This window comes from Endocarpon pusillum (genome assembly GCF_000464535.1).
Source record: "Endocarpon pusillum Z07020 unplaced genomic scaffold scaffold6762, whole genome shotgun sequence".
In the NCBI taxonomy this organism is placed as follows: domain Eukaryota; kingdom Fungi; phylum Ascomycota; class Eurotiomycetes; order Verrucariales; family Verrucariaceae; genus Endocarpon; species Endocarpon pusillum.
This window is the reverse complement of record NW_006916612.1, coordinates 23,466-41,722: the sequence shown is the minus strand read 5'-3', so window position 1 is coordinate 41,722 and position 18,257 is coordinate 23,466. Positions and strand designations below refer to the sequence as shown.

Here is an 18,257-nt window from a genome sequence, read left to right as displayed (position 1 = left end):
TCGTCGAAGCCATCAAGCTGAGACAGAGCAGACTCAAGGAGAGAGAGAGATATATATATATACATATAGTCGCAAAGCCCGAATAGCTTACTGCCCAATAGAGTTATGGCGGATAAGCGCATAATGTACGATGTCTGACCTCTTCTCCGGTTGGTCAGTCCGTCTATTGACCTACTGAATTTTTATCTGGTAGGGAGCAGTCATTTCTATAGCGTCAGAGGAGTGCTGATTTTGGCAATTGCAGCTAGTCAGAACGAAGGGTTCAAAGCTGGTAGTGGTAATGCACGAGTGCCGCCGGAAGATGTGGGTTTCATCTGGCGTCAGTTGGTTGATTGATGCCGGACATTATCCCGATGGTGTTTCAAACCCGGGCTTTACGGGTCCTAGTCACAAACTCACACCATGAAAGGCGGAGGTAACTCTTATCTGCATGTGAGTAGTCAAGGCATGAGAAATTGCATATATGAATCAATGCAATCTCCAGCTTGCCGAGCCAAGACCGTTGGCAGTGAAGAAGCTCTGCTTCATCCTAGGCTGGTAGGACTGTAAGTCATGTAGCGGTGAAGTGTGAGACGAGATCTTCACGTTATTTTTGTATACTCTGTACCAAAGGTAACAGTGCCAAGTCTTATCACGTGATAAACCTGTAGTATCTCTGTCTGACTCGACCACCAACGACAAGCAGAGGAATCAGAGCGGTTCTCCTTCTTGACGGTATCGCAGCATGAAATGGACATAATTCCAAACCTTGTCACCCGCCCACCATCGCGTCCCGGTAATCCAAATGCTGTTGAAAAATTGGACAAGCTTGACAGGGCAACTGAAAACATCTTCGCAGCTCAGCTTCAAACCCGTCTACAAGAACTGCAACGCACGCAGTCACCACCAAGACGCTTAACCCCTTTGGCCATATACGCCCGCGCTTACGCCGAAATCGCTTCCGAAGGCCCTCTCTCAGACATAGACAGCCGATCATCTTCCACCACTCCATCTGAATCCAGCCCCAAAGCTCTGATTGCATCATCTCATGGTACCCATGGTACCTCCCTTTCCCCGAGCAGTACCAATACTGCTGAGTGCGATGGTCTCAAAAATAGGAGAGAAGAGCCCGAAAACGCTCAAGAGCCTCTTGTCCCATCAGGTCCTTCAAGTCCGCCAGTCTCAGCAGATGGTCTCAACAACGGAAGACAGCCCGAAAATGCTCAAGGACCTCTTGTACCATCAGATCCCTCAAGTCCACTGGCCTCAGCACATGGTCATCCAACACAGAAGAGAAAGCGGGAGGCAGACGCAGCTCTCGGGACACCAGAAACTGTCAAGCGGCCATGTATGGCCCGGAGACCTGGGTTACTTGAAAGCACAAGACAGATGGTGACCAGTTCCGTAACTCAAACTGCAGCGAGCTAGTCGACTCGCCAGGGACATGGGATAAAACATGAGTTAGGCTGATTGTTTCCGTCAATCATACCCTGCGGTTGCCCACCTTCGTACAAGAGGCTCGTTTGAGTATGATGGAAGGAAAGTCGTATAGACTTGAAAACCGCCTTCCAATGAACCTCTTTAAGCATGAATTAAAAGGTTTGTCAAACCATTTGCTCGTTCCGAATAGTGCGTTCGAGCTTCATTCAAACTAATCCGTTGATCTAGGGACAGAGCCTTGATCGAACAGCTCGACTGCTTTTGACTAGGAAACTTGGTGTTCACAACTGTGCCCGTGGAAGGCAAACGCTCCCTACCGCAGCACACATTCCGAGGTTTCGACTTTACCACTCACGTTGAATAGTGCATGGCGTGGGACAGTAACAGACAATAGGCATTATGCTCAAGTATGCCGACTCCGCTTTCAATTTTACACCGCTCTTCCAATACTGTCTACTCACATGGCATTGATTTTCAATGACTGGACTAGACAGTTACATCGCCAGTTCCGTGCCCTGATTCTTAGCAACACTCCAGCGATTCTTTGCACGGACCAATCATGAATAACTTTGAATATGGGCTACTTTGATCTCACGGTTGGCCGTTTCTGGACTACTGGCACAACCAAAGAACGTTTTGCTGTGTGCGTTCGCGGTTCACTGCAACAGGTTCATAGCAGACGAAGCCAATCAAAGGTTGCAGGCAGCCTTCATTCCTACAATGTCACGGCAGGCTTGCAACAAGTTCTACTTGTACTTCGCCCACAAGGAGAGGCCAAAGCTGACTGCGGTTTGAGTGGCGAATTGTATTGGATTCTATGCTTACCCTCCGCCATAATTGTTCCACGGGGACAGATGGCTCGGTAGCATACGAATCATTGCAGTATCTTTCCGTAGCTGAGAACTATGATTTCACAAGCCGCCTATATAATACTATATTCTTATCAGGAGATGCAGTTGAGTCTCCTCTTCTCGCAAAACGGATACCACCTTTATCCCAAAATGTGATCAACGACTTTTGCTTGGTATCTTCTGATGCGGACTCGACATGCTGATGAAGGTTTGTCGTGTGGCTGAGTCAAGGTAGTTCCAGATTTGTATAGTTAAAGAGAAATGCCGCTCCTATCTTATTAGTCACATGTGAACTATTGGAGCCCTAAGGATCGACTTACAGTACTAGTTTAAAAGTATCCGACCAACCCCACTTTCGCACCCCACCAACGTTTCTCACCTCCTTCATACAAATTACTATAGCAACTCTCAGAATTTACGGATTTTGCTGAAAAATAGCTCAAACTGTGTGCTAATACCTAGGGAATGAAGCTAACCAATTTTCCCGAATAGGAAGTCAGATATCAGTATCTGGTGTACCAACCCTTTGCTGATATCACTGTATTAATGCGAGTATCCATGCTCTTAATCAAATTGCGTACAACTTCTTCGCCAATTGAGTCCCATGCATCATGAATAGCGCTAAACAAACGTTGATAGTCCTGTTCCGATTTGCCCATATTAATTAGCTCTGGGTAATGCTTGTTAATCCATTGCTTGAGTTGCGCCCAGAGGTGTTCAATTGGGTTGAGATCAGGACTATAGGCCGGCCATTCCATCACTTCTATTCCCTCCTCTTCAAACCAATTAATAATCTTTTTAGCAGTATGAATTCGGGCGTTATCCTGCATGAATTTGCGACCTGGCTCATAGATCCGAGGGATCTGCTCATGGAGAACAGTTAGATATGAGTTGGCGGTATATCCAGATTTCTCTGAATCAGGATCACGCTCCAAAAGAACGATATCCAAACGACCTTCTCTATAAATAGCACCCTATATTATAACACTGATGTCTTTGCCTTTCTTATAGGGATCAATCATATCCTTCTCCTAGCGTTGTTGTGGCGTACGAAAGACCCAATTCCGCCGTGCCCCAGAGCCTCTTTCTAGCGAACATTCATCGCTAAATATTATCTTGCTCCATTCATTCCACGTCCAATCTTTTCGTTTTAAATACCAAGCTAGGCGTTTAGCAGCCAATTGAGGAGTTAATAGAGGTCTCTTTTTGCTGATCCAATTGGTAATACCCTCATTTTTGAGTGTTTGATAAAGGGTAGATCGAGAAACCTCCACCCCAAGTTCAAGGGCTAATGCGTGATAGGTAATCTTTGGATTGGTTCGTACAATACGTAGAATATTGCGTTTTTGAACGCGATTCAAGGCAGGGGGTCGTCCTTTTCGAGGCAAGCTTTTGCCGTTATGGCGTAGTGGATTTTGTACAAGATTATCGAAAACAGTGGTTTTGCTGCAATGCAAGTTCTCGCTTATTTGCTGATTTGTCAGCCCTTGAGCTTTGTACGCTGAAATTTGACCCCGTTGGTATGGAGATAACTCCTTTCCATAGCTTCTGTTAATTTCTAGAGGCGCCAAAGCCCTGCGTTGATTCATGGTTGTTGTTGGCAAAAGGAGTAGAAAAACGCGTGTGTAAAAAAAACGCGGTTTTGGTCGGATACTTTTCGGCGTAACTGTAGCTTCTAACGAAAGTAATAATAACTATTAGGCCTGTGCTGCTATTAAGATAGTTGGTCGGATACTTTTCGGCGTAACTGTATTAGCTTTGTCAAGCCAGGACTCAGGCGCCGACCGGGAAAATACTTCCCCACACAAGTTAATAGAAGTAGGCAGCGAGATACCCCGAGTTTGTCGACTTATTTTCAGAGACAAAACTCGCGAGAAAGGGAGGGCCTTGAAGCTAACCAAACATGGTTTAAAAGGAGAATTTCTGGGATTCAGGCTTAAATAACTGACCTTCAGTCATGGCTTAGGTACTCATATTTCTACTATCTGCCCTCATACGATACACTACCCGGCGGTCAATCAAAAAGTCGCGCTGGTCCGTCTCTTAGACCTACTTCGTATCCTTCCTCAGCACTATCATGGCGTCATCACCAAAGAAAGATTGTGGTGTCCTTGGATGTACCGGCTCTGTTGGTCAGCGATTCATACTTCTGCTTGCAGATCACCCTACGCTTAAACTACATGCCATCGGGGCCTCGTCAAGATCAGCAGGCAAGAAGTACAAAGATGCCGTCAGATGGAAACAGATCAAGCCCATGTCAAGCACGCTTGCCGAACTCGAAGTTCGAGAATGTAAGGCGAGCCAATTTCAGGATTGTGACTTAGTGTTTTCGGGCTTAGACAGTGATGTTGCTGGAGATATAGGTACGTTCTTCATGAATTGTCTACATTGCAACGTCTGATCATGACATACAGAAATGGAATTTGTGAAAGCAGAAATCCCCGTCTTCTCTAATGCTAAGAACTACAGGCGGCATCCCCTGGTACCATTGGTTGTTCCCACAGTGAATGTGCAACATCTAAACTTAATCCCCCACCAAAGACAACAATTCGGCTTAAAGAAAGGGTTTCTCGTCTGCAACTCGAATTGTGCGGTGATAGGCGTGGTCATTCCCTTTGCTGCACTCCAAGCTAAATTTGGTCTTGTCGAGGATGTCGAGGTCTTCACAGAGCAGGCTGTGTCTGGCGCTGGTTATCCAGGGGTTTCAAGCATGGACATTTTCGACAACGTCGTTCCTTACATAGCTGGTGAGGAAGACAAACTTGAGACCGAAGCGCAGAAGATCCTTGGCTCGATCAACAAAGATGGTACCGGATTTGACGAGCAATCCGGACTCACAGTGGGAGCAACATGTACTCGGGTGGGCGTGACAGACGGCCACATGGCATATGTGTCGTTACGATTCGTAAATAGACCACCGCCTAGTGCTGATCAGGTCAAAGCTGCCTTGAGAGAATACGTGGCCGAGGCACAGAAGTTGGGCTGTCCTTCGGCTCCAGAACAGGCGATTGTGGTCTTCGAAGAACCCGATAGGCCGCAACCACGACTGGACCGTGATATCTCAGGAGGCTATGCTGTCAGTGTTGGAAGGGTTCGTGAAGGTGCCAAAGGAGGTCACTTTGATATTAGGTTTGCGGCCCTCAGCCATAATACTGTCATTGGCGCGGCCGGGTCCTCTATCTTGAATTCAGAGGCTGCCATTTTGAAAGGCTTCATATAGATATCGACTATACGAAAACGAAGCGTGTATTTGAGCAGCTCTTGGGCATGCAACCTTGCCCTAAAGCCTTGCCCTACTTTCCAATTTGAATTTGTGTGATTGCCAAGCCCAAATGCCAAGATTACACGATCGAGCCACCGAAATTTCAAAGCAGTATCTCGACATTGGGATTGAGCGTAACAATCTTCCTTACGCGCAGACTCCACAAGCAAAATGGCTCGTGGTCCAAAGAAACATCAGAAGCGCCTCAGCGCACCTTCACACTGGCTGCTTGACAAACTCTCCGGTGCCTACGCTCCTCGTCCTTCCCAAGGTCCACACAAGCTGCGCGACTGTCTACCACTTATCGTCTTCATACGAAACCGCCTCAAGTATGCCCTCAACGGTCGAGAGACCAAAGCTATCCTTATGCAACGTCTTGTCAAAGTCGACGGCAAAGTTCGAACCGACACCACATACCCGGCTGGCTTCATGGACGTGATCACAATCGAAAAGACTGGCGAGCACTTCCGACTTGTCTACGATACAAAGGGCCGTTTCACTGTTCACCGTATCGAGGCTGCAGAGGCAGAATACAAGCTTGGAAAGGTCAAGAGAGTTCAGCTGGGCAAAGGAGGAATCCCATTCTTGGTTACGCATGATGCTCGCACGTAAGTTGCGCTGTTCATCAATCAGACGTTGGACCAATGTTTGGTTGGAAATAATACTATGACAAGAATACTGATGTTTTGGGTCTATCTAGAATTCGATACCCAGATCCGGTCATCAAGGTCAACGATACCGTCAAGATCGACCTCGCTACGGGAAAGATCACCGATTTCATTAAATTCGACACTGGTACCATTGCAATGGTCACGGGTGGTCGTAACATGGGTCGTGTTGGTGTTGTCACGCATCGGGAACGTCATGATGGAGGGTTCAACATTGTTCACATCAAAGACGCAATAGACAACTCTTTCGCAACTCGAGAAAGCAACGTTTTCATCATTGGCCAGGAGAAGCCATGGATTAGTCTACCGAAGGGCAAGGGTGTAAAAGTGGGTTTCTTGTACTTGTGCAATTTCTTCGAATTGCCTGCTTACGAAGTGACAGTTATCTATCGCCGAGGAACGCGATCGCCGCCGTGCTCACACCATCGCAGGGAATTAAGAAGCTTGGAGGAAGAGGGAGAAGTGTCGTGGCGGGGCCTTGAGCTGACTGCTAAAGCATGGAGACGTGATTCGGCCAAACTAGACCGAATGCAATAGCTGCACCTGAAGTTAGCCACAGAGAACCCGACTTTGTACAAGCGAGTGTCCTTGGGCTTCCTGTTTTCTTCCGTCCCTTATGTCTGCCGAAGCCTCACGGCTCAACTAGATCAAGCCAAGAATGAATTTGAGCTCGGATTGACATTATTTGCCGTCTTCTCTTTCCTTTTGGTCCAAAGCTCTTTCTAAACACGTTGTCCTTGATTGTGTCTTTTGGACCCAGTTCCTTTGGAAGCAGTGCCCAGGCCGGCCAAGTGAAGCCCTTCAATGTGATACAAGAATTGACAAACTCCTTCATTCGTTGAAAGAGACTATGAGTCATGCAACAAATCAGTCTTCCCAGATCTCGCTAATGCGATTGAATCTCCAAATACTGGCTCATAGCCTTTGACCAGACAGGTGAGCCCATGTTCAAAAAGCACAAAAGGCAGCCCGAAAAGTCCCCCTCGACTTTGAGGTCGCAATCTACGAGTGTGGAGGGCACCAATGCGCTTCCCAGCCTATATATGAGAAACCCACCTCTTCAAGGCTTATCTGACTTCGTCGAGACGGCGCAGAGGATGAAACTGAGTGTGGTCTGATCCGTTGGCTATCCACCAGGTTCTTAACAAAAAGATGTTGAAGCTCCGAACAACCAAATCTACAATACTTCTTCATCTTTGAGCCTCTCTACTCAGAAGGGCTAGCTCCGACTGAATCTGGCCTACCGCGTCATCTGAAACGTCCGAGTGATGATGTTGTTCATTGGACTAGCGTCTAGATCACTTATGGGGACGGGTCAGCCCATTTTGCCTTATGACATCTACTTTCAAAAATCGTCCCTAAACTTTGCATTTGCTCTTTTCCCCAGCCTTCCTATTCCTTATTTGCACTCTAAGTCCTTCTGTCTGTGTCCAGTTCACTATTTTCTTCCATGTGGCTACAAAACACTAATTCCCGTCATTCCTACCAGTAGCCACTTGCGCACATCCAAGGCCACTCCATCCATGATAATGAGGGGCGAGGTGACTCTCGATAGGTTCAATGAGGTGCTGAATGCTGTGTAATCCAGCGGGATATGCTGTCACGTCCTGAGTTGCTCAACATGCGAGTTTATCAAATACAGTATGCAGTGTTCTGCTGTGGTACCAGTATGGATCCGTCATTGCGGATGCACTGCTCAGGTGATACGCAAAGTATTCTTGGTCAGACCTAGTCGAAGACCCAGTACAGCTAATTTGGACATGGTGTAAGTGTCACATGAAGAGATCACAGCTGTTCAGGCTACTTTCTTTTTGTCATGCTTAAAGAAATGATTGAAGGAACAGTAGCAATTGCTCGAGTCTGAGAGATCCTTCTGATTGTGGCAAATGGATTTGACCTCACACAAGCCAGAATGCCGTTTGCATCGCCCGGTACCACAAGCTTTTCAATATCGTTCATGGAATTTCATGTCGTTCAGGATGTTTGGCTTGCCTCAGTTCTCAGCCATACTATGTGGCTTGGACGATGACTAAGTCGATACTTTCTTGATTAGTCAGCAGAAGATTCAATGTTTAAATTGAAGTCTGGATGTTTCTAGCAAACCACACTGCAATTGCTCCCTTTACATTCACCCCTACACAGGCTGCTTTTGCATTGAAGTATGGTTCCTGAACTACAATTATATCTCTTGTCACTTCCTGCATTGCACTTCTACATACATTACCTGCTATGGCACTTCATAAACTAGACTGCGACCTACCAGCCACATCGTTACCGGCTCAATGGGAATCTACCTGAACAGGACAATCTGAAAGAATGAATGATGATCCTGCCATTGAGGATTTTCCAAGATCATGCTTTTGTGCATGCTTGAACTTAGCGGCCGAATGCTGAAGGCTTTATAAGCCGGCTGGACTGCATTCAGCCCTGAATGCTTTGGACGCCTTTCAAGATGCCTTTAGCCTTTCAAATTGAATCACGGCAAGCTTTTCCGGAAACTTCCTTGGTCTTTAAGCTTGCGTTAGAGCCTCTACATCCACTATTTAGTTCTTTATGTGGACCATATTGGCATTACCTTTTTGCCATGCATTCAGTCACTATTCTCCGAACCAAGGCTTTTCTGTATGCCTGCTAATTGCACCACATGTCACGTGGAGACTAGCGTTTTGGGAGTGTACCTTGTTCACGTGGGGATTTGTGAGTAGTTATGCGGATCTGCTTTTGTCCTTTATCCCTGTAAGGTACTTCTCAGCTTGGTACTAATGCGTCAAGCGATCTGGACTCCTGTATTGCTACGAAATACAAATACCCTTCCCAATCTCTTTCTGTGCAATGGCTATTATGAATGTCATCCCAGGTCTAGTTACTACCCCTTTTCAAATCAAATGTCTCTCATTCCTAGTCTACACTCTAATTCCAGTTTACTATGCCTCATCCTTCTCTGCGGCTTTCGGCTGCTCGGGGTCCAATCGTTTGATGTTAGAGATGCCAAAAGTGTGACATTCAAAGCTTGCAACCTGTCTTGGGTCCTTGAATCGTTTGGATAACGTTCTGCCCTGGAAAGACTCTTTAGTCAAAAGATGTCCGCGCGTGGTGTGAACAGCCTAAACATTCCGTGCTGCGAACAGATTCTTCAAGGACCATCCCATCCTAACGTCTTCTAGTTGTTCGGGGGAGTGAGGTACCCGTCAAATGGTCAATTGAAATTGGTTGAAAAGGCAGAAGTCCTCAGATGAATGATTGCTCTGAATGCATGCAGCTGCTGTAAAGACACTACAATGCAGATGCCACGATCCGAGAGATGCAGAGAAAGAATAAACATGGTGGTTTTAAGTGATTCAAGCAAGAAATGCAGGGAGAGACTTGTTTCCATCTCTACAAGATTGGACAGTGTATAACCCTGTGTCCGCCAAAGCGAATTTAACCATCTGCCACGTGATGGTGCATCTGTCTTCCTCATCCGAGAGATTATCAATTCTGCGCACGGCGATGAATGCCAAATATGGTTCACATCCATCCTACGGCTTCCTAATCTATGGCCATGGACCATCTTTGACCGATCCGGCTAGTCAGCCATCAAAAGTGTCTCCATATCTTTCAAACAAGATGTTTACCAAAAGAGGAAATAGCTTGTGAGAGGGAACACATTGTGCGGTTGGTATCGGTCACACATTCCCGCTTGTGCCGCAATGTCTTCACGCTCGATCTCCAGTCAGCCAGGATCTTCTGCAATCTCACTATCCACAACATCATCCACCTTTACGCATAGTACAAGAGCTTCATATAAATATTACGATTCCCAGCAAGCACGGGCTTTCCGAACCTGCTAGAGAAGCACTGGTCTTGTTGACATCCAATGAAGCCGATTTTGACCGTCTCTGCCAATAGCAAGAATAAGTCAAGCCGAAAGATCAGCATCAAGATGGTGAGCGCTGTTCATGGCTTACATCAAACCATCGCTAACATGGTATTTAGGCCACAGACAATCCGCCGACCTCCTTGCCAGCCCAAACCACAAGGCGTTCTGACCGAGAACGATCAGAGGTCAGCCTAAGTGGTGGAGGTAATCCTTGGGTTGTACACTTCGCAAGCAAAGAAGACCTATCGGATGCCATCACCTTCAGACGGGGTGTTGACAGTTCTGAGTTTCCTGGCACATCTCGTCACACTGTTAGCATCTTTGGTATTGATGGCAATATCAAATTCCGAGACTCGAGAAGCCTTGTTGTGAGACGTTCCGACCGACAAGGCAGAGTCAGGGACCTTGATATAACAGTCTGGGCAGCTGTTGAGATCCAGCGTCAAGAATTCGATGTCGTGCGTCATGAAGAGATTGGCAATGACTGGATCACATTGCTGAAGCTCAAGCCTGGAAAGAGGTTCTTTGTGACAATGAGCCAGATGACGGGGCCACCGTCTACAAATCCAAACCGCATCCGCCATGATATGCTTCAACTCTGGAACAGGCAGGGGGACATACACAGGATGCCATTTATGGCCATCATGGTGCGAAACCACAAGACGTACACGCCCTGGGCTCTTGCCCTGCAGAAAGAGGTGCTTGGTCCGTTGGTGTCGTCTGCAGCCACTGGCAATCCGGAAGATATGCCACTCATTGAGTTTTCTGACGACGAAGATTCTGCTGGTGAGGGTCCTTCCGGCGAAGGTGCTCCTGAGGGTGCTACTGAGGGTGCTCTTGAGGGTGCTCCTGAGAATGCTCCTTCAACCATTACTCGTCCTATGGTTGATTCTTCAGATGACCTCCCTGCCGCCGAAGCACCTGACGACAAGCAGGCTTCTGCCGATCTGCCTACCTACGACTCACCCTCTGACAATGGACCTTCAGAAGAGTCGAAGCAAGAAGAGTCCTCAGACCCATTTGGTGGCCTCTGGCAACATGCGATGAATCTAGGAAAGTCTGCCAAGTGCAAAGAGAAGGAGTGAAAGGATGGATGCGAGTGAAGGAACGGCGTCTACCAAAGGCCATTGATTTTGATAACCCGATGTCTGATGTTTCGAAAAGGCAATCATCACAGGGTGTCTCTTTGGTGTAGGAGTCAGCAACAAGCCGGGTCTAAGGCTCTTCTTACAAGGCCTTTGATGTTACAGTTGCGAACATGAGAAGACCATGAATCCGCCTTGTCTGCGAAATGTCGTGTCTCTCATCGCATCCAAGCGCCCCTTTTGACATTCCAAACTTCCCCTTGTCCTAATTTTCAGCTCATTTTCCATGCAGATTGAATGGCATTTCTTGTTGTGGCTCACCCGTGCATGGGTGCGTTCCAATATGGCACCTGTTCATTCTTTCAGAGTCGACTTCCTATCTAACCCATCGGCCAAGCCCCTTCTCCACATTATCTCACCTTGCAGCCAGTTTCTTCCTTGTACAAGTATCTCCTCTTTATTCGAAACGGGTAAGCAAGCTGACCCAACCCACTGCAATCACTCTAGCATATCGATATCTCGTTCTCCCTTCCTTACATCACGATACACATGCTACACGGCCGGCTTTATCCAAACAGCACACTTAAACCTCCCTACAGAGCCAGAGGAAAAAAAGTTTTTAAAGACCCTAAGCTCCCCCTCCCAACAGATGAGATACAATCAATACCTCCAGCACCCAAACTCTCTCAAAGACCAATTAGACTTCCGCTTCCCCCCTCAAACTCCCCCCTCTCCCTCCATTAGCACTGATAATTATTCCCGCCTCGATCCCCCCTCTCCGCTCCCATTTCCTTCCCTACTCTCCCCTTCCCTTCCCCTCCTCCCCCCTATATTTCAACCATACCACTTCGTAATTACCCATGGCGCGGCTCGACCAACTCTAGATTCTCTACCATACTATCTACTTCCTCATCTTCCTCCGCTCCTCCGCGCCTCTGCTTCTTTTATGCTGGATCGGATCTGGCGCGCCTGAATTTTTGGAAGGGGTAAGCGGGGGATAGTTTTTTTCTCCCGAAGGAGACCAATAGCCAGCTGATACCATCAACCCGTTTTGCTTTTTCTTGGGGGTGTGCTTCGTTTGGATCATGCCGGAAGGGAAGGTGGGAGGGATGTGCATCTTTAGCATATGAGCTGTCGTTTTGGGGTGTTGGGGGTTTACACTAAAAGGGGGCGGATATGGGTAAGGTGGGTTGAAGATGAATAAAGGGGATAACGTCACGGTGGCGAGCAGGTGGGTTGGTGGGTGGGTTCGTGTACAGAGTATTGTATTTTCAAGAGGGCCATGCTAGATGCTATGGCAGGCGCCAAGTCAGAGGGAGGTGAAGCAGATTCTCTCATCTCTTAATTCGAGACATCCTTCTTGGCCTTCTCGGCCAGCTTCTTGGCCTCCTCCGCCTTCCTCGACAGGACCTGCTGAACTTCCTCGGTGGCCTCCTTGAGCAGCTTCTCCGCCTCCTTGCCGTGTTTCTGCGCTCCCTCCTGCAACTGCGACAGGCTGGACCAGATGGAACCACCGGAGGGGATCATCTGGAAGTATTTCTCCAAGCTGCCACCCATGCCTGACGATGATGAACTGCTGCTGGCTTTGCTGACCGTCTCTTGCACGTACTTTTCGAGGTCTTGGGTGCTGCCGGATGAGAAGGCGTCTTTGATCTTCGAGGCCAATTCCATGGCGTTCCCTTGCATCAGCTTGGTCTTGTTCGACTCTATCATTTCCTTGATCTGCGGGTTCTTGTCCAAATAGGGCTTGGCTTGCTCCATGGCTTTCTGCCACGCCTGATCGCCGATCTGTTGCACCTTTTCCGTGGTCTCCTGGACGATGCCCCTGATGCGATTGAGCGTGTCGAAGCTGAATCCTCCCTTCAACGCATCCTGGATCTTACTCCACGTCTCATCCACCTGTTTCTTGGCCTCTGGGCCATAATTGTCTGCCATTGACTTCAACCGATCAAACTCGCCACCGAATCGATCGCGCAGCTGCGGGTGGTTGTTCAGAATATCGCCTCCGGCATCCTTGGCTAGCTCCCCAATCCGGCCGAGATGCTTCTGCAGGATATGCCAGGCATTCGCCACACTGCTCGCACTGAAAGGTTTGTTTCCCAGTTCCTTCAGCTCTTCATACGCCTCCATTACTACCTTGTCTACTTCCTCCCTGTGCTTGGCATGTATGGTGTCTAGGTCGTTGAAGGCGCTATCCACATAACCCTTCGCACCGGGAATGATCGATGCATAACTCAACGCCGTCTCTCTTAGCCACTGGATGGCTTCATTGGGCGCAGGAGCAGACTCTTTTGTCTTTCTTAGGGTTTGATCGAAGTAGGCTTTGGTTTGGCTGGCGGTTTGAACGACGGTCTTGGCGCCGGAGAAGTGGTACCACGTGTAGGCGGCGAGGAAGACGAGGCTTCCACCAACCGCGCCGCCGAGAATGGCAGCCTGGTTGGTGTTGGTGGGTTTGCTGGGGCTGGTAGGTGACGAGGTTGACTGAAAGCGTATGTTACGGGTAGGAAGGCGGGTGCGAGACAGTCGTGAAGCGCGGACAGCGCTGGATCGTAGACCGATCATGCTGGAGGTTGGTGATGGTAGTGATGGTGGTGGTGGTAGTAGTTGGGGGAGGAGAGGTGACAAGTAAGCGAAATAAGGTGAAGGTCACTTCAGTCTTATTACGTATCGACTTTACCTCTAGGCTATCAGCAATAGCAATTCCGACGGTTTGATAGCACTCTTTCTGTACCAAATCCTTCAAGTTGAATATTATGGAAAACTTTAGGTGGTGGGAGAAAATGAGCCGGCACAGCGATGCGGAAGCTGGTGTTCAATTCGGAGCTTCCACGTTCATGCAAGGGCCAAGAGTGGTTGATGCAAGAGACGTCATTGCCACTTAAGTAGCAGGGAGCTGTACGGAGTATGACCAGTGTGAGCTGCGTCATGATGACTCATCCCGCAGCAGCGGACCGCGGTTCTTGTTCCTGAATGCCAAGACATATGACCTTCGCTGGGCAAAGAAAGAGAACAGACAGCGAAATATAGTAGACTCAGCATTGGAAGTGCATGACGCAGTAGAAGATACAAGTACGGGTGGCAATACTGGACCATATTGCGAAAGACAAGGGGCCTGGCACTCACTCTTGCATCTCAGTCCAGTGACATTGAGATCTCCTTGGTCAATGGAAAAAAGGCTTATTACCCAATGCTTCAAGTTGCATTCAGGTCAATTCTTCGCTTCGACTCAACCTGCACGAAGGGTATTCGGATTACTTTGGACAGAGATTGCAGTCTTCGACCGTAATTCAACATGAATGTGCCATTCAGACATCTCCAAACCGCATCAAAATCTCTCTCACAAGCAGCACAAGAGGCGCTCTCGTCTCACTCCGATATTCCGCCCAAGGTCTCTTACACTCCTGGCCCAGGTCCCAATGAACCATGTGCGGAAAATGTTACCATGTTCCAAGCCTTCGAGTGGAATTGCCCTAAGGACCAAAAGCACTGGACACGCCTTGCTACTGCAATGCCCTCACTAAAAGCAATCGGTATTGACAACATGTGGATTCCTCCCGGCTGCAAAGGTGGCTGGCATGGCAGTAATGGCTACGATATTTATGATTTATACGACCTCGGAGAGTTTGAGCAGAAGGATTCGAGAGGCACGAAATGGGGTACCAAGGACGAGCTGGACGACATGATGGCTGTGGCCAGGAAATTGGGCGTTGGGATATATTGGGACGCTGTATTGAACCACAAGGCCGCCGCCGACTTCTCAGAGCCCTGCTATGCTGTGAAAGTTGATCCGAAAGGTATGGAAGTGATATTCGGCTTTCAGCTTTCCAACTTTGAAGCTTGTCAATTATCTATTCGTCCCTTCCAACGACCTGCTACATTGGCTAACTCGTCCTTGCCAGACCGCACCAAAGAATTAGGCAAGCCGACCGAGATCGAAGCCTGGACGGGCTTCGACTTCGCCGGCCGAAAAGGTCGATATAGCCCTATGAAATATCGATGGCATCATTTCACGGGTACCGATTATGATCATAGGACCCAAACGAACGGTGTCTTCAAATTTCTGGGCAGGGGCAAGAAAGATTGGGCGAAGGATGTTGATGACGAACTAGGTAACTACGATTACTTGTGAGGGCCTATAGCTATTACCAGACTATGGAAGGGAGGCTGATCCGTCTTCCAGAATGTTTGCCGACATCGACCATTCCAACCCGGAAGTTCGGGAAGATGTTTTTCGTTGGGGTGAGTGGATTGGACAGGAAGTTGGAATATCCGGCATCCGGTTTGATGCCGTGAAGCACTACTCTGAGGACTTTCTAAGAGATTTCGTTCGTCACCTTGATCGGACAGTAGGCAATAAGTGGTTTCTGGTTGGCGAGTATTGGCGAGACGACCTTGAGGTGCTCGCCGGATATATCAAGCGCATGGGCTATCGTCTATCGCTATTCGATGTCCCACTTGTCAGCAACCTTGCACGTATCTCAATGGCACGAAAGCCTGATCTACGATTGGTCTTCAAGGACACTTTGGCGTTGCACCATCCACTGAATGCAGTTACATTTGTGCAAAATCATGATACGGTCAGTGTGCTACCTTATAAGCCTCGGTTCTCATCCACTAACAAACCCCAGCAAGAACGCGGATCACTCGAGGTTTGCAAGCCCGATCCATTCTAAAAGCCTTCCTTCCTTCCTCGCAAGAACACTCTAACACCAATCCCAACTAGACCATCGTAACACCCGACTTCATGGCCCACGCCCACGCCCTAATCCTTCTCCGCCTCTCTCCCGCCTACCCCTGCATCTTCTATGGTGATCTCTACGGCATTCTCGGCTCGAGATCCCGTCCACCAGCCTGCGGGGGGCAACTTCCCAAGATGATCCTCGCCAGGAAGTTGTACGCATACGGGGGAATGAATGAGTATCTCGATGAGAAGGAATGTATCGGTATGCTTCTGCTCCATTCCCTCTGCCCCTTCGTCGGAGGAACGGAGTACTCATCTCGATGGGTGAAACAGGATGGACCCGTCTCGGCCATCCCTCCAAATCCAACGGCGCCGGTCTAGCCGTGCTCCTCAACTCGTCACGCGCATCCTACGGCCACAAACGAATGAACGTCGGCAAGCACCATGCCGGTGAGACGTGGACCGATATCATGAGCTGGGCCTGGGGCGAAGTCTGCATCGACCAAGAGGGATGGGGTACGTTCCCGGTAGGGCCCAGGAGCGTGGGTGTATGGGTGAACGCGAGATCAGAGGGGAGAAGGGGCCTCGATCATCTGGTTTTGTGAGTTCATCCTTTCTCCTGCCTGTCTCTCCATTGTGTAACCTTCCAGACGGAAAATGCGGTGCTGATATATTGTGTGTTGCAGCGATGACGATATCTACAAACAGGCCGCTTGCGTGACTTCCTAACCCCTCAGCTCCGACGGGCAGGATTGCACAATCGACGCACTTACTATATATTCATGCCACATTGCAGACACCGAGGTACCCACACATGAGCCCAGCTGGAGCCAGAGGTAGATGGGAATCAGATGCACTCGAAAGGGGAAGAACGGACAAGTAGAAAACAAGCCCCTTCAAAGCTCCAGAGCCCGAGGCCCATAGACAGAATTGGTGGCCGTCTGGGCAAAATCAAAGGCGTCATAATGATTGGGCTGTTCTCGGCCGACTCTTGCGTCTAGATGGTCCCATTTCTTGTGACAGGTATGCAGGAGCCAAGACGGCCACCAATTATGTCTATGGGCCTCGACCCCGGAGCCCCGGAGACCACAGCTACAGCATACATGTAACTCGTGCAATCCCCACGCAAGCCGAGCCAGATTGAAGCAGACAGACTGACAGACAGGCATATACGGAGTCGTGCCCCAAAAGCTAGTCAAACTACGCTAATATTAAAGTATAAGCTAGTAGCTTTAGTATAGGCTAAGCTCTTTGGCCTAAGGCCTGCAACAGGCGATTTGTGGACATGCTTGGAGGGGGCTTTAGCACTAGGACACCACAACATAAGGTCCTGAATAACTAAGAAGAGTCCTAAAGAGCTATCTACTCAGGCTAGTCAGCACTAGCCAGTCTCAGTAGGGCCTCAATATTAGCGTAGCTTGACTTGCTTTTTGGGGGCACGACTCCGTAGACAATGAGACCAAAAAGCTAACCACCCCCTGTAGATCATGATAGATATTTAGTATCAAACCACATCACGCCATCTGGTGCATCCACTCATCCATCCCTTCACTCATCCCCAAATAACAATATTAGGGGAAAAAAATTTAAATAAAATTGGGCGAAAACTGATGCAGGTGGATGATCTGAATTATCTAAACTCTGCAGATTTCTATCTACTACGTAGTAAGGAAGGGGCCAGGCTAATCTACTGTTAGGGCGCGCGGGCGGTCACGTGACGCCAAGACAAAGATTTTGTTCGTGTACAGCCAATTTCCAACAGAAAACTACCCCATTCAAAGACTTTAATCAGTGCAGCCAACGAACTCCCCACCACGATCGATCAATCGATCAATCAATAGCACGACATAATAACAACGCCAATAGCGAAACGTGGTGGGGACTTAACTAGTCAAGAATAGAATAGAATAGAATAGAATAGAATTGAATAGAATAGAATAGAATAGAATAGAATAGAATAGAATAGAAATTGTACAAGCACTCTGTATGTGTATTGTGTATATATGTGTTGGTGAGAGAGAGGTGGGGGGGGGTTTTCTATCTATCTACAATCCCTCTTTTCCCCTCGTCCTCGTCCTCCTCCTGCATTCTTTCATTCTTTCATCCATACCCCGTTCCATCAAGAATCCATCCATTTTATCCACATCCATATCCAGATCCAGATCCATTAATATCCCCTCCCCCCCGGTGCGGGTGATGTATATACGTGTGTATGTATGAGTGAGTGACTCGAAACCCAGAGAAGGGGGGGTGCGAGGTGATTTTCCCGTGTTCGGGGTGATAGATGATGTGTCATGAACGCCCAAACAGAACCGTTCCACTCATCCCATCCCGTCCCATCCGACCGGCGGAGTGGATGTCATGTCGTGCCGTGTCGTGCCGTGTCGTGTCGTGCCGTGTCGTGTCGTGCCGTGTCGTGTCGTGTCGTGTCG

General features: G+C 48.5%; 6 protein-coding genes across 6 annotated transcripts; 5 read left to right on the top strand and 1 right to left on the bottom strand.

Moving 5' to 3' along the window:
- Positions 1-729: 729 nt before the first annotated feature.
- On the top strand, positions 730-1,407 carry EPUS_08069 (uncharacterized protein; the record flags this gene model as incomplete). Its single annotated transcript, XM_007807244.1, has 1 exon — positions 730-1,407. The coding sequence occupies one exon, from the start codon at positions 730-732 to the stop codon at positions 1,405-1,407; it is 678 nt and encodes a 225-aa protein (XP_007805435.1).
- Positions 1,408-4,347: 2,940 nt separating this feature from the next.
- EPUS_08068 (aspartate-semialdehyde dehydrogenase) lies at positions 4,348-5,490 on the top strand (the record flags this gene model as incomplete). Its single annotated transcript, XM_007807243.1, has 2 exons — positions 4,348-4,633; positions 4,685-5,490. 2 exons carry the CDS (start codon positions 4,348-4,350, stop codon positions 5,488-5,490), a joined length of 1,092 nt encoding a protein of 363 aa, XP_007805434.1.
- A 213-nt stretch (positions 5,491-5,703) lies between these two features.
- On the top strand, positions 5,704-6,639 carry EPUS_08067 (40S ribosomal protein S4; the record flags this gene model as incomplete). The annotated part of the gene is made up of 3 exons (XM_007807242.1): positions 5,704-6,140; positions 6,233-6,527; positions 6,583-6,639. 3 exons carry the CDS (start codon positions 5,704-5,706, stop codon positions 6,637-6,639), a joined length of 789 nt encoding a protein of 262 aa, XP_007805433.1.
- Positions 6,640-10,056: 3,417 nt separating this feature from the next.
- On the top strand, positions 10,057-11,144 carry EPUS_08066 (uncharacterized protein; the record flags this gene model as incomplete). The annotated part of the gene is made up of 2 exons (XM_007807241.1): positions 10,057-10,125; positions 10,176-11,144. 2 exons carry the CDS (start codon positions 10,057-10,059, stop codon positions 11,142-11,144), a joined length of 1,038 nt encoding a protein of 345 aa, XP_007805432.1.
- Positions 11,145-12,485: 1,341 nt separating this feature from the next.
- On the bottom strand, positions 12,486-13,706 carry EPUS_08065 (uncharacterized protein; the record flags this gene model as incomplete). Its single annotated transcript, XM_007807240.1, has 1 exon — positions 12,486-13,706. One exon carries the CDS (start codon positions 13,704-13,706, stop codon positions 12,486-12,488), a length of 1,221 nt encoding a protein of 406 aa, XP_007805431.1.
- A 730-nt stretch (positions 13,707-14,436) lies between these two features.
- On the top strand, positions 14,437-16,554 carry EPUS_08064 (uncharacterized protein; the record flags this gene model as incomplete). Its single annotated transcript, XM_007807239.1, has 6 exons — positions 14,437-14,938; positions 15,044-15,269; positions 15,325-15,793; positions 15,868-16,087; positions 16,159-16,426; positions 16,512-16,554. 6 exons carry the CDS (start codon positions 14,437-14,439, stop codon positions 16,552-16,554), a joined length of 1,728 nt encoding a protein of 575 aa, XP_007805430.1.
- Positions 16,555-18,257: the final 1,703 nt, after the last annotated feature.